Here is a 21,308-nt window from a genome sequence, read left to right on the forward strand (position 1 = left end):
GCTCAGAGCCTGGAGCCTGCTTTGGATTCGGGGTCTCCCTCTCTCTCTCTGTCCCTTCCCTGTTCATTCTCTCTCTCTCTCCCTCGCTCTCTTTCTGTCTCTCAAAAATAAGTAATAAAACATTAAAAAATGTTAATATTTATATTTCATTCTTGTTGAATATATCCACTTATTCTGTTAATATTCAAATATACGACACATAACCCACACGCTCCATAAGGGCACTGCTTCCTCCGACCCTAATAATTCCATGCAACACCAAGAAAGGAACACACTAAAATCCAAATGAATAAACTGATCACTTTTGTGCGATTTTTTTTTCCAGTGAACTGGGGCGTATTCCAGTAGCGACCAAATAAAAGCTACAAGCACTAAAAGTGTATAACGTTCTGAGTGGCTACATTTGTAACTTTGAGTGAGAAAAATACCCAAACCTGAAAGAGTGTTTGACAGCACCCAAGCCTTCTCCACAAAGGCGATATTATTCTTTCCGCAAATACTTGACAACATAATTTATTAAAATTTATTACATTTCACTGTCTACATCGTACTTTATGCACAGCCTTCGGCTCACGGTAAAAATGGTATTTTGAGGGTTTACTGGATTTTGATGGTGTTCTGAAATCAGGGGAATAGTAACGTTTTCATTTTGCAAATGATGAACCCCACTTCAGAAAGCTTGGGAACACTTTAGCATACGGAGTATATCATTAATGTTTTCACACATACTTCAATAACATTCTTAGTAGTTTCCTCAGATTGCAAAAAAATGTCACGACTGGATGCAAAGGTCCTTTCCAACTCTTCACTGTTTCAAACATGGGTTACTTGTATTTCTTTTTCTGCAAACACATGTTCAAGTGTTCGTGTGGTTTTATTAATTAATTTTCAGGCAACCTGTGTAAATGGAGACTACCAATAACTTATCATATATTTTATACATATCTGCTTCCGTAAATAATATTGTATGGCCACTTGCTACCTTTCCGGAGCAACAAGAGAGCAGTATTTGAAATTATCTTGCCTACACTTGAGATGTTGTATCAATCATGTTGCACGTGTCGTTGTCCCCATGTTCTTAGCAATACGACTAGTGACGAAAGCTCTTTCATTGTTTAAGTTTTTATATAAATTCCAGTTAGTTACCATACCATGTTCTATCAGTTTCGTGCACACTATAGCGATTCAACACTTCCGTACATCACTTGGTGCTCGTCATGATGAGTGCGCTCGTTAATCCACATCACTTGTTTCCCCAGCCCCCCCTCCCACCTTGTCTGGTGACCATCAGTTTGTTCACTGTAGTTAAGAGTCTGTAGTTTCTTGGCTTGTCTCTCTCTTTCTCTCTTTTTCTCCCTTTTCTGGTTTGTTTTGTTTCTGGTTTGTTTTGTTTCTTAAATTCCACATATGAGTGAAATCATATGGTATTTGTCTTTCTTTGACTGACTTATATTTTTTAATTTTTTTAAATGTTTTATTTATATTTGAAAGAGAGGGAGAGAGAGAGCATGAGTTGGGGAGGGGTATAGAGAGAGGAAGGCACAGAATCCGAAGCAAGGTCCAGGCTCTGAGCTGTCAGCACAGAGCCCAACACGGGGCTCAAACTCACAAACCACAAGATCATGACCTGAGCTGAAGTCGAACACAACTGACTTAGCCACCCAGGCGCCCCCTTTAACTGATGTATTTTATTTAGCATAATAATCTCTCACTCTATCCATGTCTTTGCAAAAATAGAACTACGCTACTCTCCAGCAATTGCACTACTAGGTATTTACCCAAAGAATACAAGAGTACATGCATTGGGTGTTTATGGAAGCATTATCTACACTAGCCAAATTATGGAAACAGCCCAAATATCCATATACTGATGAATGGATATAGAAATCTATACCTATATCTATCTATATAGATCTATCTATATAGATGTATCTATCTATCTAGATACATCTAGATGTATCTATCTAGATCTATCTAGATCTATCTATGTATCTATCTATCTAGATACATCTAGATCTATCTAGATACATCTATATAGATGTATCTATCTATCTGTATCTATCTATATCTATATCTATAGAAATCTATACCTATATCTATCTATCTATCTATAGATATATCTATCTATAGATAGATATAGGTATAGATTTCTATAGATATAGATATAGATAGATACAGATAGATACATACATACATACACACACACACACATGCAAACACTCATACACACACACACACACACACACACAATGGAATATTACTCAGCTATAAAAATTAGTAAAGCTCTTTTAAATAATTCTATGAGTAAAAAATTTGGTTTACAATGGTTCACTTTATATTCATTTTTTATCTTGCCCTGCATAGAGCAGGGACTGTCTATAATGTGGTCTTGAGTGATCTTAGCAGGAAAAGGGGGGGACTGCATTCAGGATTTCTTTATGAGGAAGAAGGAAGTAATAGGAAAAGACAAGGAAGAAAGAAGCAGGGAAAAAAGAAATCTGCCCGGACTGGTGGAAGAAATCCAAGGAAGGCAGGGACTATGATGGCTGTCATATAAAGAGTCAGCAGTGGAATGTATGGCAGAGGTTAGAAGAAGCAGAGACTAAAGAGAACGCTTGGAATTGGCCACAAAGAGGTTCATAAGCCTAGTGGGAAGCTTCAGTGATAGAAAGATGCTAAAGTTACACCAGAGGCCATGAGTCTTGTAGCGCATCCCAAAGAAGGGAGGTGATAAAGGACCAAGGAGACGCTGGGAGGAGACAGGTGATTCTTGGCAACAGGCATGGAAAATGGGGTCATCGTGGAGGACTGGGGCCCTGAGAAGGGGAACGGGTTCACGCAGAACGGCCCTGACTTTCACAGTGGGACAGTGGCAGGTGGACAGGAGGGGGATGGCGATGGTGCTTCCAGTTTGTTGGCTCCTGAAGGGAAGAAAGAGGTCCTGCTGCAGCCAAAACGGAGGGACGGTGGCTCACACAGAAAGCCACGCCAGGTGAACTGGTTTCTGAGAGGGTCGGGTTTTCTTTATCACCACTGTGCCGCCTGCACGCAGTAGAGACTCTGGAGGGCAACATGGAAGAGAAGCTGGAGTTGCGTGTGGTAGTTACCATGTAAATGTATAAAGGAGGGAAGGTTTGAGTGAGTCATCCAGATGGCCGATCACCGTGTGTGCAGCCATAGGACACGAACAGACTGAGGGGTCTGATCACCTGGGGAGTGTGAAGGTGGTCAAGGGAGTCCAGGTCCAAAGTTGGTGGAAGCCAGTGCCAGAGAGGCTGAGGTTGGCACTAACCCGTCACAGAGCCACGGGCATCTCCTGTCCACCAGAGCCGGGCCGGCTTCCCTCACAGCCTTCAGTGTTGTCCTCGGTATCTTTGTGTTTATTTCCTGGTTCTCCCGTGACTATTGACGTAAATTGCTTAAAAACCTTAACATAAACACAGCAATAGTAAAGTTCAAAATAGTAAATCAATGTCTTAGTCCATTTAGGCTGCTGCACATAGAGAGAGAGGGGGGCTTACAAGCAACAGAAACGTATTTCCCACAGTTCTGGAGGCTGGGAGTTCAAGACCACGGCACTTGCAGGCCCAGAGAATGGTGAGAGCCTGCTTCCTGGTTCCTAGATGGCCATCTTCTCTCTGTGACCTCATGTGACAGACTGGGTGAGGGAGCTCTCTAGGTCTCTTTTACAAGAGCATTAATCCATTCATAAGGACCCCAGCTTCATGACCCAGTCACCTTCAAAAGGCCACACCTGCTAATACCATCACATTGGGGATTATATTTCAACATATGAATTTTGGGAAAACAAAAATACTTAGTTCATAACATTCAAGGAGATTGAAAGAAAAAAAAAAAGGACCTAAAAGAAGTTACAAATTACACACGTAAAATGGTAGCTGATAAAATCGTAACCAATTTCAATCTACAGCTATAATGTAAGGTTTTCTCTGTGCAATGATTAGTCTAGCTAATCTAGGTCAGATCATCAAAATATTGTATACATTGGGGCACATGGGTGCCTCAGTCGGTTCAGTGTCCCACTTTGGCTCAGGTTATGATGTCATGGTTCCTGGGTTTGAGTTCCGCAGTGGGCACTGGGCTGACAGCTAAGAACTTGGAGCCTGCTTCACATTCTGTGCCTCCCGCTCTCTCTACCCCTCCTCCGCTCATGCTCTGTCTGTCTGTCTCTGTCTCTCTCTCTCTGTCTCTCAAAAATAGACATTTAAAAAAATGTTTTAAACATATTGTGTACATTGAGTCTGGACACGGAAACCGGGATCTGGGTTCCAAGAATCTCCCCATAAAACGTGCATGATGTGTAGCTGGGACGGCCATGACCATTTTGGCCAACCCCTTCCATCTCGGGCCATCCAAAGGCAAGGTGATGCTTCCACCCTGTTGTTGGTATCCCAAGAAGACACAGAGAGATTGCAACTGGCCGCTTTCTTAAGTCATTAGCCCATCTTTTCAAAGCACATAAAAGGCCACTTCTGTCCCTTCCAGCTTCTCAGTCAGTTTTTGGACAGAAACACCGTGTCATTTTCCTTCGGTGTGAACTCTGCATGAGAGCCGCAAGTCACCTGGAGCCTGGAAGATGTTGCTTTGTTAAGATCTCTCCCTTGGAGATGCTCAAGCAGGCTCGGGGAGGGGGGTTGGGTAGCTGGGGAAGCACCGGCCTTCGTATCCATCATCCAATCACCTCTGAGGCTTAGTCCATTCGTAGGAGACAGCCCCATGCTTCTGGAGGCTCAAACACTAAAGTTTCTTCGTGCAACATCCTCTGTCCCTTCGAAGTCGAATATAAGCTGTCAGTGCCAGGAAACGTGGCGACAGAAAACCATCAAGAGTCTCCCTAGATGCGTCTGTGCTCCTCTGAAAATTTCTTCTGTTTTCTTCTCTCGACCCTTCCTTTCTGTTCACTGGTTTTCCACTTCTAGACTGTTTTCTGTCAGCGCTGCTTACCCTTCGCTTTGTGCTACTGACGTGTGGACTGGTGAATGGGACCTTTCCAGTCTCCTGTATGTGATTCTTCTTCTCTGCCAACAGTAGAATTTCACTGGAATCGAAAAGTGGCTCAAAGCTGGCAGGACAGAGCAGCGTATACCCTATTTCTTTGTTATTTGTGCTTAATAAATTGTTGGAGCTTCATCTGTTTTAGCTTCTTGGCAGGACTTGGTCTCTCCTCCCTTGGCAGCCTTCCCTCAGTTTTGAACACTCAGGAAAATTTACGCAGCGAGCTTTTAACTAGTCCATTTTTAGACCAACAGATGTGAAGAGTCACCGGCTGACCCTGTCCCATCCAGCAGCCAAGTGCCCCCTTCCCCATAATCAGTAGTCGCTGAGGTGCAAATAGATTCTGAATCTGAAAAACACAGCGGATATTTGCAACTTTCATGACACATCAGTAAAAACCTCCAGAAGGGGCTTCTGTGGGTGCGGAACCTCACGGTGAAATCCCCCGTGAGAGGCTCTGGTAATGCAAACTGCATTCCACAAAATGCAGATTACCCTGAAATGCACAAGATCCGCGTCGCCAAGGCAGTGAGCTCTGTTATTTGCTTCATTCAGTTTTAGCTCGTGCAAAAGGCGCTAGAAGAGGGTTCCCAGCGCAGCAAATATGTAGCATAACTGGGCAACCAGCTGCTTTAACTCTGTGACGGCAGCACCTGTCAGTTCACGCGGGGCACCAGGGATGATTCCGCGAGCTGAGTGAATTTAACGTCCCCAATCCTGTCATCCTGCCTAAAGAAGAGATTCCACCCAGGACAGTGGTATCTGCTCCATAGCTTGGTGCATATCTCATTCGATTAACAGAAATTTAGAGGAAAAGAGTTAAAACTTGTAAAAAAAATCCATTAAAATGGGAAGTCAGTCAGCGGTCTGTTTTACGGCCAGCCTACCCTCGTCTAATTACAGTGCCCCTCTGACCTACACTTATTTATTGCAAACACTGAAACCCTCAAGTATATGGATTCTGCAATTTCAAAAGAATCAATACGACTTTAAACTATGCAGTAGGAAGCTTCGGGAGAAATATAACACATGCTTAACAATATTTGTCTCTGAGGGGCGCCCGGGGGCTCAGTCGGTTATGCATCTGACGTCGGCCCAGGTCATGATCTCACGGTTTGTGAGTTCGAGCCCCGCGTCGGGCTCTGTGCTGACAGCTCGGAGCCCGGAGCCTCTTTCCGATTCTGTGTCTCCCTCTCTCTTTCTGCCCCTCCCCTGCTCATGTTCTGTCTCTCTCAAAAATAAATACACATTACCAATTTTAAAAAAAAGAATATTTATCTCTGAGTCGTGGGATTGTTTTCTCTATTGTTACTTGTATGTGATGCTTACGCAATTTGAAAAACAGTGTGTAACTTTAAGAAAGTAAGGAAGTATTTGTATCTTTTTTCCAAGTGTAAGTGGGATTAGCAGTCATCAAAAGGAGAATCAATTAAGGACGCAAGCAGTTTCTTGACGCTTGAGCGAGTTTTGAGCCAAGCACTCAAGGGTGCAGATACGTCACTGTGAGCATCCCCAACTCTGCCTCGCTCTGTCAGTGGAGGTGTGTGCACTAAAGGTTGGTAAACCTGTCAGCCAGGTTTGCCTGACCTCTTTCTTTATGGCCCACGAATGAAAAATGGCCTTTTTACACTTCACATGGCTATATCTTATTTCATTTTTTTTCCAATTGTTATGCTTTAAGTGACTGTAGAAACACCCACACGATAGCCCAAATTTTTTTGTCGACAAACCCGAAAACATGTATTGTCTGACTCTGCCAGAAAAGTACCCACTGGCCTCTGATCCCAAGGGAAAGTAGTTCGGATTCCAAGGAAGTTCGGGAACCAGTAGGTTAAAATTGAAAAGGTTTGTCTCAGGCGACCCCGCCGACACTTTACTGTGCTATTAGTGTTACAACTATAACCAAACTACGACTTCCAACTACAAATATGCCATCTCTACAAACTATGTGACCATGGGAAGATTATGTGCTAGCATCACTTTTGATATATTCCAGGTCTTGGTTCTACAGAAAACTATTTGCTATAAAGTTTGCATATAAAGTGCATGTTTTTCAACTAGGGGAAGCTTTCTCTGTAGCCTGGTGGGAATCCAGAGAGATTATTTATCATGGTCCAGGCCTGCGTGCAGCTCTCGGTAAAAAATTATGTGTACAAAATGTGGCCTCTGCCTGCTAGCAGTTTGCAATCATTTTGAGGGGGGTAAGAGAATTTCTGTTTGCATAAATGTAGAATGGCGTCCTCTCAAAGACCTAGGTAATAGTAGGAGAAGTCGTGAATTAAATGTGGATTTATTATTTTTTTCCTAGCACACAGTCTGTGGGAAGGAAGAGAAGGAAGAGGGTGAGCAGTACCCTTTTTTTGCAGGGAATGGAAATGAGGCATCTTGCTTTTAAGAACTGCTTGTCTTTATCCACAGGATCGGTAAACAGACTTTTTACCATGTCCATTGGGTTGCGAGGAACTATAAAACTTTTCTTTTATATTTTACATGGCAGGGCTCTCAAAGGAAAAGAATGTAGACTAGCGGGAGGAAGAAACAGGGGGAGAAAGTGCTAGAAAGGGGGTGTTGAGTGAGGCCCAAGACACTTCTTGAGATGCTCTGGGAATGGCGAGAAGGGCAGGGCAGGGAGACCAGTGCAGGACTGGGGACCAGTCAATGGGGACCAGTGCGGGAGAACTGGGGCTGGTTGGCTAAGTAGGCCCCACACAACATCCCAGCAAGCTCCCCTTGCCCTGGGTATGGGAACGGCGCTTGGCCCGTTGCTTCGAACTCATTGGATCAGTTGTGTCCATCACACAACTGATGGAATCAATGTCATGAACAGACTTGAGACGTTGCTGCCCAGAAGGGGACGGGAAGACGACACAAAGTCAGGAAAGTTTGTCAGGCTCTAAAAACCTGAACCCCGTTGATGAGGTTTTGGGGCGATGGTGGGGTTCATGGGGTCCGGAGCCTATGGTCAAGAAAGAATTCTTGAAGACTTCTTTGATGCAAAAAGGTGATTTTGTTGAAGCCTGGGGACAGGACCCGGGGGCAGGAAGAGCTGCCCTGGGATTGTGTAGAATGGATGGTTATATACCTTGGACTTGGAGGTAAACTCAAAAGGGGGGCCTCCTGGAGGGACTTTCATATGCTAAAGAGGACTCCAAAGATACCCCAGGCCTGGCTATTGTCAAATTAAAGTTGTTTTTCCCTCCAGCAAAGCATTAGCATTAAGACAGTAGGGAGTTCCTGGAGAAACGTTTTCCTCTGGCCTCAAGTATTTGTCCTTGGGCTGCTGATTATAAGGAAATTTAATTTTACCTGCCATTTTCTTCTTGCCTTTGTTCTCCATATCACTAGGGAGGGGTGATGTTGAGGCTTCAGGAAACTGAGTCTACAGGTTTCTGGAGATCAGGCTATTGGTAAGGTTGCCTTTTTCTTGTAATTTACTAAGATATTTGTAAACTGTTGGCGACTCTATTAGCTCAACCAATTGTTTTCTGTCCTTTCCTTTGTCCTTGGGCAGCCAAGAGTGCCTGAGGAATGTCACAGAAATCCCACTGGGGGAGGGGGTGGGGGGAGTGTCTGCTGGCTTGTATTTTGCTCTCAGCCTGCCCCACACTCCCTCATCGCTGTCAGGCAGGTTTTATTATATCCACTTACCAGAAATAAAAGCGATATTTTGAAAGATGTATTGCCTTGACCTAGAACATTGGCAAATCCTCTGACTCAAAATGTTCAATCGCTTAGCTTACTTAACTCCTCATGTCCCTCAAAGGACATCTGAGTCCTCCCTGGAGTCACCCTGCGGCTTCCTGGTCTTCCTGAGTCAGGGATCCAAAAAGGCTTGGTTTTCACCTTTAGGTAGTTCCAAAACAAGGGTGAAGCCCTATTTCCTAAGCATTAGCGATATCAGTCAGACAGGTGATCAAGTTGGCTAGACGTTGCCAAGTTTAGGATGGCCAAATCATTCTCACAAGACTTGAAGATCCAAGGCACTCTCCAACTTTCCTATAAACCAGGGGGCAGAGAGAGCTTTGAGACGCAGTGACGAACGAAGTCTGCCTGCGGCCACCAGGTCATTTCTTACTGTATCAGGATGTTCTCGGATCCAGGCTGAACACAAGAGATTGCTAACGGACATTAGGTTAGATGTCCCCCCCCCACACACACACACAAAGGGAGACATTTTATGCTCTCATAGAAATATACTGACATTGATAGTTTTGTTACAGAACCTGGTCTGGATCACCCAGCGGAAGAACCAAGCGGCTCTCCTGAGGTCTAAGCCCAGAGGTCTCCTGAGGTCTATGAGCAGAGGGGACAATTTATAATCCGTTACTTCCACATTCCGCATTAGTAGTAATTTGGCACAGGAGGCAAGCAGGGTGGGAAGAAAAGCCCAGAAGGGGAGTCTTCAGGCAGGGACTGGAAGTCCCCTATCAGTCCTGTTGGCCATCTTATAATAGATTTTCCCTATCAGTTTAAGTGGGTGTGCCCCATAATTCAATAAACCACAAATCCATAAAATTGGCTTACTGTTAGAAAGACAAGAAGTGCAGATACGACTTGCTAAAGGCATTCTGGAGATAAAGACTCTTCATTATCTTCTATCAGGAATTCCGATTAGCAGGTGTAAAGGGAGATCTTCTAGCCTTTTCCTTTTTTCTATTTATCCGTCTCACCCTGGGTGTTCCCCAGTAGAAAGGATGGGTTACAGCCCAGCTTCTATGCCATTCTTCTTGACTCTTCATTTTCTAATATCATTTTATAAGCACTTTCTGATTGTAGATTTTAACATAAAAGAACACAGCCAGTAATTGGTGAATGGAAGCAAACCATCGTATGAGTCAGTAGCCTGGGAATTAAGCTTTGGAATCAGAAAAAGAAGTGGGGCTGAGTCCTGACTGCGTGCATACTGGGATATTCATTTTTCACTGTCTGTATAATAGGGATGTCAGTGCACTGACCTCATAGATTTACGTAAGAATGAAGGAAGGTAACGCATCCAGAGTATCTAGCACAGTGCCAGGCTCCTGGTCGATCTGGGATAGGAGGAATTATTTGCGATGGTGTTGAGGCTAGGGGACGTGGTTATCGGTGGACTCGAGAGATGGAAAAATTCAGAAGAGCAGCAAAATGCAGGCAACCACTGTTCAGCAACGTCCAGTGCTCCTCCATACTTGCACATCTGGGATTCTTGTGTTCCTTCATCTCTAAGGCAGGTGCGCCTGACTTGCCCAGGAGTCATTCTCAGTCACTTGCAATCATAGCCATCACATGCCTCCCGGCTGGCGTTCCCTCTCCAGGTGGCTCTTCCCATGGTGCTCAGAAGCGTTTACTGTGGTGGCGATGGTCTGCTGGTAAGTTCTGATTGACCCAGCGCAGAGTATCAAGCCCATGTTAGGAGCCAAGCTCCTAGGCCCTATGGAATGAGAGTTGGCGCAAAGAACCACACGGCACTCCGATTTCGGCAGAGAGTCTTTACTGGTGCACCAGGGCTCCCCAGTGTTAGAAAGCGGGAGAGCCCCGATATACGGGGTTACAGGTCTTTTATACCATTTTGAGTTACATTTGCATACAGGCTGGTGGTAGGCTCTCTGCTCGGTGGTGGTTAGGGTTGGGGGTAATTTCGTCCTGGGAAAGCTTGGGAAATGGAGTTTCTCTCGGCAGATGCAACTTGGAGCCCGGGTGCGAAGCGGCAGGGGACCTCCGGTTTGGGAGCGTAAGCAGGTTTACAGAAGCGAGATGAAAGCGGTCATCGTTATTTATGTGACAACCTGTTCCTGTCTTGCGTAGGGAAAGGTGGGGGTACAGCTCTCCCAGGGTACGGATGTCTAACTGCAGATATCCTGTTTGTCAACTGGTGGAAGTGCAAGCCCTGCAAGTGAGGCGTTACCGAAACTGAAGATAGGGTGGGGGTGTGTTATTAAGCTAAGCAGGGGTCTTTCATTCCCCCATTTTCTTTTGGCGTCGAATGAAACCTTTCATTCGATTGTATCTGGCCTTTCTGCGTCAAATTGTCTTAGTTGGTGGTACTGTTGAGTTAGGACCAAGGCCTGGATGACAGAGAGTCTTTCTCTTATGAATTGTACCAAGCGGTTGAGGATGCAAGGTCCGAACATCAGTATTAATAGTAGGAGTATTAAAGGGCCCATGAGGGAGGAGACTAGAGTGGTAAACCAGGGGGATTTGTTATACCACCCCTCAAACCAGCCTTGCTGAGATTCGAACAGCTTTTGTCTTTGTTTGAGTCTCTCCCTCAGCTTGGCCATGCTGTCTCTCACTATTCCTGTGTGATCAGCATAGAAGCAGCACTCTTCTTTGAGGGCAGCACATAACCCGCCTTCTTGTAAGAACAACAGGTCAAGTCCCCTCCGATTTTGTAAAACCACTTCTGAGAGGGAGGTTAGGGATCTTTCTAGTGCCGAGATGGATTCTTCTAGTGCCTGTATGTCAGAATGCATAGCGATTTGTAACTGCTTGAACTGATTAGTTTCTATGAGAGCTGCGGTGCCTGTCCCTATGCCAGCTGCTAAACTTCCCATAGTTAATCCCCCTAGGAGCAGTGCTACGGTGAGGGAAACTGGTTCTCTCCGGAATCTGCCGCCGGGTTCGTAGTGGCCATAAATATATTCTGAGTCATGGTAGAAGATTTTTGGCCAAAGTTCAATTAGGATGCAATAGTCGGCAGTATTATTGAGTACCTGGAGCGAGATGCATGGCGTGAGTCCGGTGTTACAGACCCAGTACGTTCCGTTGGGAGCGGTCAAATAATAGGGACCCTGCCCGACAGATGGTATGGTCTGACTACAGAGATTCTGGTGTGAGGGTGGAATTTTCCCAATACATAGGCCATGACCGGTGACTTCAGTTAAAGTGAGGCCATGTCGAGGTGTAGTGCTACATCTCAGTGGGGCATTCGTATGGTTAGTAAAGTTCCCAATTATAGCAACTCCCTGATAGTAAGGGGGTTTAGCCGTTAGGCAGAGCCAACAGTCCTGAGTTTGATTTGGGGCCGTAAGGTTGAGAGTTAAGTATACCCCTTGTACAAGGTTTAGGAGCCTATCTCCTGTGCCCGGTCGAGAGGGGGGGGTCGGGTATCCTAGACTGGGGCTTAGAGTGGAATTAACAGGGTTAATTCCCGGTGTCTGAGTTGGGGCCCTTGGTGGCTGGACTGGGATGGCTAGCTGGACCGGAGCTTTTTGATCGGCCAATACTAGGTTGGGACCTACGGTTTGGGTGATTGTATCTATTTTTAATTTGATTTTTAGAACAATCCCCCTATCTTTTCCCGGTAGGTACCATCGGAGTCCCCATGTATAGCCCGTCTGCCATCCGAGAGCCCGTTTTCCTGAATCTGTAAAGGTAATCTTAAGAGGTAGAGACAGGGGACTTATCCAATGATGATACCCTTCTGTGCCCTTTTTATAGTAGCAAGTGTGTCCATCGGGGTCAGGTTTGGTGTAACCTCTTGTAATGGTGATTAAGTCCCAGGAAGAGGTAGGTTGCCAGTAGGCATCGCCAGTAGTTTCGCAGCCCCATGCCGAGCAGAAATATTCTTCATATCCCCCACATCGGTGGGCAGTGGCCCTATCCCTATTGTCTCGAGGACAGACATAGAACTCTGCCTGAGCTAATCTACATCTGGCAGTGGGACTACTGCATCCATGGGCAGTCATCTGCTGGATTCTTTCCCCCATGTAGGACTGCAGGTTCTTGGGGCTTCTAGCTGGGATATCCCAAGTGTCTAATCCAGCTGCCAGCTGGCAAAAATCAGGGGTAAGTGGGGGCCACCAAGTATTAAGCGCATGGTTACCTTGGACCTCCCAGACAACTTCCCCGCTCTGGGAGTAGATTTGCCAAGTCAAGGTATAAACCTGATGTGGGTTCCCCTCTTTGACAATTTTAGCTCCAATTCCCGCCCCCAAGCTTGTGAGGACACACAGAAAGACCATTCCCGCTGGGGGTTTCATTTTGGGTTTGTGCAGGGACAGGGTGGATTAACAGTCAGACACGGGAGAGTCTTATCTTAAGAGGGTTCTCCGAACGGTGGAGCTTCCAGGTTTTGGGAGCTTTCGGTCCAGGGGTTCTTGGGGCTGCCTTGGCGTGCGATGCGTGAATCCAGGCGGCGATCCCGTCAACCTTTATGGCGGTGGGCGTGGTCAGCAGGACGATGTAAGGTCCCTTCCAACGAGGCTCCAATCCTTGAGAGCGGTGCCGCCGGACGTACACGGAGTCTCCTACCTGAAATGGGTGGCTAGTTTGTGGATGTCCTGGCCGGTACAGTTCGGCCAGGGGTGTCCAGATTTGGGCCTGCACCGCTTGCAGCCCTTTTAGTCGGGCTTGTAAATCAGTCTTAGGATCGGAGGGGGAGAAGGAATTGAGCAAGGTTGACAAAGGGGGGGGTCCCCCATAAAGGATTTCATACGGGGTGAGCCCGAAACGGTTGGGCGTATTTCTGGCTCTTAACAAAGCCAGAGATAGGAGGCGTCTCCAATCTTTTAAGCCAGTCTCTAAGGTCAATTTAGTAAGGGTCTCTTTTATTGTTCTATTCATTCTTTCTACCTGTCCTGAGCTCTGGGGCCTATATGCACAGTGTAATTTCCAATTAATCCCCAGTGTCCTGGCGAGCCCCTGACTTACCTGGGAAACGAAGGCCGGCCCGTTATCTGACCCGATTACCTTGGGAAGTCCAAATCTGGGGAAGATTTCTTCTAAAATCTTCTTGGCTACCACGTGTGCCGTTTCTTGTCGGGTGGGGTAGGCTTCTACCCATCCTGAAAAGGTGTCTACAAACACTAATAGGTACTTATACCCCGCATGGTGAGGCTTTACTTCAGTAAAGTCTATTTCCCAATAGACTCCTGGGCGGTTACCACGAGTCCGTTTTCCTTCCGGCACTCGGGTAGCCCCAGCGTTTACCTGTTGACAGACCTTACAGGCGGAGGTTACCTGTTCTATGAGGGTGCCTGCCTTAGGGATTAAGAAGTCAGTTTTTTTAATCAGTAACTTCAGCTTCTGATTACTTAAATGTGTCCAGGCGTGCATTTGTTGGATCATTGCCAGGGCTTCCTTTCGGGGAAGGACTATCTTTCCTTCTTTTTCCCAGTCTTTAGTGTCCTGATTCAGTATAGCCCCTATGGCCTTTGCCTCTTCCTGGTCTTCTGGGGTGTAAGCATATTTGTTGGTCGTAAGATTGGTTTCTTCAAGTTTTGTGGTCAAAGTCAACGTTTCTGCCACAGCGACTTGCCTGGCTACTTGGTCTGCCTGTCTATTTCCTGTTGCAATTGGGTCTTGTCCTTTCTGATGCCCGGGGCAATGAATTATGGCTACTTTTCGGGGAAGAAAAAGGGCCTTTAATAATGCAATGATTTCAGCTTTGTTTTTAATTTCTTTTCCTTCTGAGGTTAGTAGGCCCCTTCTTTCATAAATACTCCCATGTGTATGAGCCGTTGCAAAGGCATATCGGCTATCTGTGTATATGTTAGCCTTTTTCCCTTCGGATAGTTCTAGGGCCTTGGTGAGCGCTATCAGCTCGGCCTTTTGTGCAGACGTGCCAGGAGGTAGTGATTGTGCCCATATGATGTGGTGGCCATCTACTACCGCCGCTCCCGCCCTCCGGGTACCTGAGTCGATGTAACTGCTCCCGTCCGTATACCAAGAGTGATCCGCATCTGGGAGCTCTTGATCTTTAAGGTCTTCCCGTGTCCCATGGGTCTCAGCCAGTACTTGCCGGCAATCGTGTGCGCTCTGTTGGTCTTCCGGTGCCGGTAGCAACGTGGCAGGGTTCAAGGTAACCGGAGGTCCAAATTGGACGCGGTCTGTGTCCAGTAGGAGGGCCTGGTAGTGGGTTAGGCGTGCGTTGGTTATCCATCGGTCCGGTGGCTGCCGCACTATGGCCTCTAAAGCATGCGGGGTGATAACAGTTAGTGGCTGTCCAAGGGTTAATTTGGCAGAGTCCTTGACCAGCATAGCAGTGGCTGCCATGATACGAAGACATGGGGGCCACCCCGCTGCCACAGGGTCCAACTTTTTGGACAGGTATGCTACTGGCCTCTTCCAGGGCCCTAATTTTTGGGTTAGAACTCCTTTGGCAATTCCTTGTTTCTCGTCTATGAAAAGGGTAAAGGGCTTGGAGGTGTCTGGCAACCCGAGAGCCGGGGCGGAGAGGAGGGCCTCTTTTAGGGCCTCAAAGGCTGACTGATGTTTTTCCTGCCAGGTGAAGGGTGCACTCTCTTTCGTGAGGGCATAGAGGGGGGCGGCTAGCTCAGCGAACCCAGGTATCCATAAGCGACAGAACCCAGCAGTTCCCAGGAATTCACGTACCTCTCTGGGGTTCTGGGGCGGCGGAATGCGAGCCACAGTTTCTATTCGCCCAGGGGTGAGCCATCTTTTCCCCTCACTCAGTATGTACCCCAGGTAGGTTACCTTGGTTTGGCAAATCTGGGCCTTCTTGGCGGATGCCCGGTATCCTTTTTCTCCTAATTCCCGGAGCAGATGTCTGGTACCTAGTATGCAGGCTTCTTTTGTGGGGGCGGCCAGAAGAAGGTCATCCACATATTGGAGTAGAGTTACTTCTGGATGTTGAGTCCGGAAGTCAGTTAGGTCCCTGTGAAGAGCCTCATCAAAGAGAGTGGGGGAGTTTTTGAACCCTTGGGGTAAGCGGGTCCAGGTTAATTGGCCTGAAATTCCTCTTTCAGGGTCCCTCCATTCAAAAGCAAACAGTTCCTGGCTCTGGGGGGCCAAGGGTAAGCAAAAGAACGCATCTTTTAGGTCCAGTACTGTGTACCAGGTGTGGTCTGGGCTCAGGGTGCTGAGCAAGTTATAGGGATTGGGGACCGTAGGGTGGATATCCATAGTCCTTTTGTTGACTTCTCTTAAGTCTTGGACGGGCCTGTAGTCCCGGGTGCCAGGTTTTTTTACTGGTAAAAGAGGGGTATTCCAAGGTGAGCGGCAAGGTCGCAGGACCCCAAGCTCTAGAAATCTAGTAATGTGTGGCTGAATGCCCATATGAGCCTCCTTGCTCATGGGATACTGCCTGATAGACACAGGCATTGCCGTGGGCTTTAGGTCAATTATGATTGGGACTTGGCATTTGGCTCGACCGAGCCCTCCCGTTTCTGCCCAGGCTTGGGGAAAGTCCTGCAGCCAGGCTTCGAGGAGGTTAGTGGTGACCGGGGTTTCAAAAAGTCTGTGTTCGTCTTGTAAGGACACAGTTAAGACTTGGATAGGCTGGCCATCCCGGTTTAGCACTTGGGCCCCCGTTTCGGAGAAGTGTATCTGGGCTCCAAGCTTGGTTAGGAGGTCTCGTCCCAGAAGGGGGTACGGGCATTCGGGTACCACCAGAAAGGAGTGTGTCACCGTCCCTTGCCCTAAGTCAACCGTGCGGCGGTTAGTCCATTTGTGAATTTTTCTTCCTGTCGCTCCTTGGACCCAGGAGGTACGCGAGGACAGAGGCCCATTTGCCTTGGTTAAGACCGAGTGTTGAGCTCCCGTGTCCACCAGGAAGGTGGTGGGATGCCCCCCTACAGATAGGGTTAGCCGGGGCTCGGGGGGGGCTCCGGAGCCCTGACATCCCTATTCGCTCTCTTCGCCTAAGGCGAGCACAGAGGCAGGTTTCTTTGAGTTCCCGGGGCGCTTAGGGCAGTCTTTGATCCAGTGCCCGCGTTCTTTGCAATAGGCGCACTGGTCTTTTCCTACTTTGGGCCGCCTCTTCGTTTCCCCTGACTTTCCTGTTCCGTTTTCTGTCACTACAGCTGCCAGGATTTTGGTTAAATGTTTATCTCTCTTTCGATCTCTTCGTTCCTCCCGTGCTTCCTGCTCTTTTGCTAGCCTAGCCTCCTTTTCCTCTGGGGTCTCCCTTTTGTTATATACCTTTTCTGCCTCCCTAACTAGTTCCTGCAACCCATAGGTTTGAATCCCATCTAGCCGTTGGAGCTTTCCTTTTATATCAGACGCTGCCTGATCTATGAATGACATGGCCACGGTAGCCTTATGTTCTGGAGCCTCGGGGTTAAATGGAGTATACATCCGAAACCCCTCTAGAAGCCGTTCCATAAAGGCTGCGGGGCTCTCCTCTTTTCCTTGGATTATGGTCCTTACCTTGGCCAAATTGGTGGGCCGTTTCCCTGCCCCCTTGAGACCCGCCAACAGAGCCTGGCGATAGATTCGGAGACTCTCCCTACCTGGAGCCGTTTCATAGTCCCAGTCCGGGCGGGTGAGGGGAAACCCTTCATCTATTTCATTGGGAAGCTGAGTTGGAAGACCTCCAGGCCCCGGCACATTTTTCCGGGCCTCCAGGAGAACTCGTTGCCTTTCCTCGGTAGTCAAAAGGACCTGTAAGAGCTGCTGGCAGTCGTCCCAGGTAGGCTGGTGTGTGAGGAGGATAGACTCTATTAGTGAGGTTAGGGCCTGGGGTTCTTGGGAAAAGGAAGGGTTATGAGTTTTCCAATTATAGAGATCGGATGCAGAAAATGGCCAATATTGGACAGTCCGGTTGACTGTCCGGAGAGGAAACAGGGAAGATTGCCAAGTGGGAGGGCCGTTCGGGTCGTCCGATCGCCGGAGACGGAGGCGGGGCGTCTGAGGTGGGGTCTGGGGAGTTAGATCGGGTGGGGCTGGAGTAGAGGATGGGGCTGACGTACAGGCGGGGGAAGAAGTTGGGGAGGGGGAGGAGGAACTGGAGGCAGGAGGGGAAGTAGGGGGCACCGGGGACAGGACGGAGACGGGGGCCAGGGGTGAATTATAGGGTGGAGGTAGTAAGAGGGGGTTGTGGGGCGGTGAAGTCTCTTCGGGGGCGTGGGGCGGCGAAGACAAAGCGTCTAGGAGGAGGGGGTCCCTTTGGGACTCATCGGGAAGAACCGGTTTGGGCGGATCTGGAGTTTGGGTTGAGGCTCGGTTTTTGGAGGTTTTCAGGGGAAGGAGGGTAGACTGAGAAGTGGGGCAGGAAGGAAGGAAGGGTTTCACCCATGCCGGAGGATTCCGGATGAGATCCTCCCAGGTGAGGATATAGGCCACTTGATCTGGATGACCTTGTGGTCCAGGATCCATTACCTTCGTCTTAACCTGTAATATAACAAAGAGGTCAAAAGTCCCGTCCCGGGGCCACCCTACAGATAGGGTGGGCCACTCCGATGAACAAAAAGTTCGCCATCGACCTTTTCGAACCTCAACGGATAGATTGCGAGCTCTTGCCTGGACGTCCGAGAAATGAGTCAGAGTCAAAGATAGAGGAGTAGTCAGTGTCTGTCCCATGGCTGTGTCGTCCTGTCCACGCGTCCACACACGCACACTTACACACACACACACGAATATGACTACAATGTCGATACAGACCAGACAACACAGACTAGACAACAACCAAGGAGCCGCGGCCAGGTATTCAGATTCAGATGGCAGGGGAGGCCTGCCTTCGGATTTGGGGAGTCTGACGAACTTGTCAGTTCTCCTCTACAAGCACCACCGAGGCGTCCCTCGGGGCCGGGGTGTGAAGGTTCAGGACACGTCTGTCCTCCTTCAACACTCCTACTGAGGTGGCCGGCCGGCCTCAGAATTCACAGTTCAGAGACAAAACATAGAACACAATACCTGTGTGCAGACAAAGGCACAGAAGTCTGTCTTCAGTCAGTCCGTCAGTGGCCCGGGCTGGAGAGTCATCTACCGACGGGGCCGGGGTTCTCCTGCCTTCCCTCGCTTCCCGGCCAACGCACCAAATGTTAGGAGCCAAGCTCCTAGGCCCTATGGAATGAGAGTTGGCGCAAAGAACCACACGGCACTCCGATTTCGGCAGAGAGTCTTTACTGGTGCACCAGGGCTCCCCAGTGTTAGAAAGCGGGAGAGCCCCGATATACGGGGTTACAGGTCTTTTATACCATTTTGAGTTACATTTGCATACAGGCTGGTGGTAGGCTCTCTGCTCGGTGGTGGTTAGGGTTGGGGGTAATTTCGTCCTGGGAAAGCTTGGGAAATGGAGTTTCTCTCGGCAGATGCAACTTGGAGCCCGGGTGCGAAGCGGCAGGGGACCTCCGGTTTGGGAGCGTAAGCAGGTTTACAGAAGCGAGATGAAAGCGGTCATCGTTATTTATGTGACAACCTGTTCCTGTCTTGCGTAGGGAAAGGTGGGGGTACAGCTCTCCCAGGGTACGGATGTCTAACTGCAGATATCCTGTTTGTCAACTGGTGGAAGTGCAAGCCCTGCAAGTGAGGCGTTACGGAACTGAAGATAGGGTGGGGGTGTGTTATTAAGCTAAGCAGGGGTCTTTCACCCACACATGGGGCAACTGTCCCTGGGAGTTACGCCAACCCAGAGCTCACCATCTTTGTGAGAGAACCCCCTCTTTTCATGGTTAATTCACTGAGATTATGTGTTGTTATGGAAATAACAGAGACTACTTGGACCCCCAGAACTTTTATCTAGATAAAACTCAGCAACTCATGATACTTACGACTGTCTGAATTTGTGTGTGTGTGTGTGTGTGTGTGTGTGTGTTTTATTGCCATTTACATGTCATTCTTCCAAAGCACAACCCAGTATTTAATGGACTGAAGAAAATGGATACATGCATGCATTCAGTTAAAAAGCAACGTTGCCTCTTGCGTTTTACAATTTCTATAGAGAAGCTGTAAATGCTGCATTGTGCTTAGCGTATCAGGTAGCTGGTTTTGCAGACTAATTTTCAGCCACAGTATGCTGTTTGCACCGAATACATTGCTCAGAATGCATATTTACAAATGCCTGATTCTTTCTAGTCCTAATGAATAGAACAGGTTGTCATAACAAATTGCTATCTTCTAGAACAGATTTTGAGAGAAAAAAGCCAATAGAGAGAATGTCAATGATTCTTGTGCTTTTCAGTTTACGATAGGTGGAGATCAATACCATTTATTTAAATGGCCATGTATTACACCTGCTATAATTCTTTTCACATTCATGTCAACTTGGCATTACCCTGGAAATTTCTCTGCCAGAAGAGCAGCAACAATGTAGACTTTTTTTGTTTTTGCTTTCTCTCCTATGAATCTGTATGTATGGTGTTGCTATAGAAAGGTTTCAATAGCTAGGGGTACAAATTAAAATTGGAATAAAGATAAATTAATTTCTTTCCCATGCACTACATTTTGTTTTATTCTGGGGGAGAAACTTGATTAGAATATTTATTACAATAGGTAAATTGTCTCAGGTCATTTTAACAGCTTACACTGAACACAGTATATTTTTTTCTCTATTTCGGCTGAATAACGTAAGTAATTGGCAAAGCTTGTAGAGTCATTCGTTGGAAATGCCGTCTGACTTCATGTATTATTTAAATATATGTCGTCAATGCTGAAACCAAAAATGTATATTAAAATTTCTTCCAATATCTTTGTTTTTCACGGTTCTTATTAAGCTTACGATTCAATGATTCTGGCTCTGTAACGAGCACTATCTTAAAGTTGTCTTGGCACTTCTTCTTGAAGAACTGCAGTTACGTTTCTCAGTGCAATTACCTGTCCAATCTCACGTAATTACTGCTTCAAGTTCCCCATGTTTCGTGGTCTTACCATCCTGGGAAGTTATGTCTCGTTGACTTCTGAAAAGCTCTTCTGTTGCACATTCATTCAGTTTCTTCCTGCTTCCCATCAAGAAAAACAAGATTTTTTTTTTTCATGCGTGCTTTGGAAAGTCCGAAGATTCTAAAGGATTCCCCATAGCACAGGGCTGCTGAGGGTTATCGCTCATTGTTCTGAATTTTTCACAGATCTATTCTAACCTCAATTTCAAGATGACAGTGTCCAGAAAGCCTGGAGGAAAGGCTATGGCAGTCATGCGGCCCTGGGGCACACCGGCTGGAAAAAAAGCTCTACTGGTGACGTCACGTGGAGCAGGTCATTTCTCAACAGAGAGCGGCGGTGCCTGATGACAGAAGAGAGGAGGGGGGAGTTCATGGGCATCCCCGCCGAGAGAACAGGACACTCCACAGAATTTCACCCCCTTGAAGAAACACTGCAGAACAATGTCATCGCCCAGCAAAGGACCCAAAGGCCACGTGAAGACATGGCCTTAGAACAGAGTCACCCCTCCATCATGTGACAGTTACAGGCTGCTGACTGGGTCGAGAGAGCCGACGAGGGGTGTTGAGTCTCTACGCCCCAAAGATTGGGGCCAAAGAGGGGAAACCTCCTCTGAATCCTCAGGAAGCAACTGACATTCTCTCAGCTCTACGCTGTAGTTACAGAGAGGGTGGGAGAGGCTGGGAAACCTTCCTTCCAAGCTTGCGAGAAACCAGCAAATGTGCAGCTCAACCATCTAGGGCAGGCTGAGTAAC

At 47.4% G+C, this 21,308-nt stretch overlaps 1 protein-coding gene across 5 annotated transcripts; it reads right to left on the reverse strand.

The window, feature by feature from the left end:
• Nucleotides 1-10,874: 10,874 nt before the first annotated feature.
• On the reverse strand, nt 10,875-18,795 carry LOC105261123 (retrovirus-related Env polyprotein from Fv-4 locus). 5 transcript variants are annotated; one of them, XM_045058334.1, is made up of 2 exons: nt 18,592-18,795; nt 10,875-13,248 (listed from the first exon to the last, which is right to left on the reverse strand). In XM_045058334.1, the coding sequence occupies exon 2, from the start codon at nt 12,975-12,977 to the stop codon at nt 10,989-10,991; it is 1,989 nt and encodes a 662-aa protein (XP_044914269.1). In that variant the 5' UTR covers nt 12,978-13,248; nt 18,592-18,795; the 3' UTR covers nt 10,875-10,988. The 5 variants fall into 5 exon arrangements, with proteins under 5 accessions (XP_044914269.1, XP_044914270.1, XP_044914272.1 ...); XM_045058335.1 differs by lacking the exon at nt 18,592-18,795 and adding an exon at nt 18,058-18,558; XM_045058337.1 differs by lacking the exon at nt 18,592-18,795 and adding an exon at nt 17,190-17,214.
• Between the last annotated feature and the right edge of the window lie 2,513 nt (nt 18,796-21,308).

Source organism: Felis catus, chromosome B2 (assembly GCF_018350175.1).
Source record: "Felis catus isolate Fca126 chromosome B2, F.catus_Fca126_mat1.0, whole genome shotgun sequence".
In the NCBI taxonomy this organism is placed as follows: Eukaryota; Metazoa; Chordata; class Mammalia; order Carnivora; family Felidae; genus Felis; species Felis catus.

What these genes read in the sequence shown, in the direction of transcription:
- LOC105261123 (XM_045058334.1), bottom strand. Translation starts at nt 12,977, where the DNA reads ATGAAACCCCCAGCGGGAATGGTCTTTCTGTGTGTCCTCACAAGCTTG.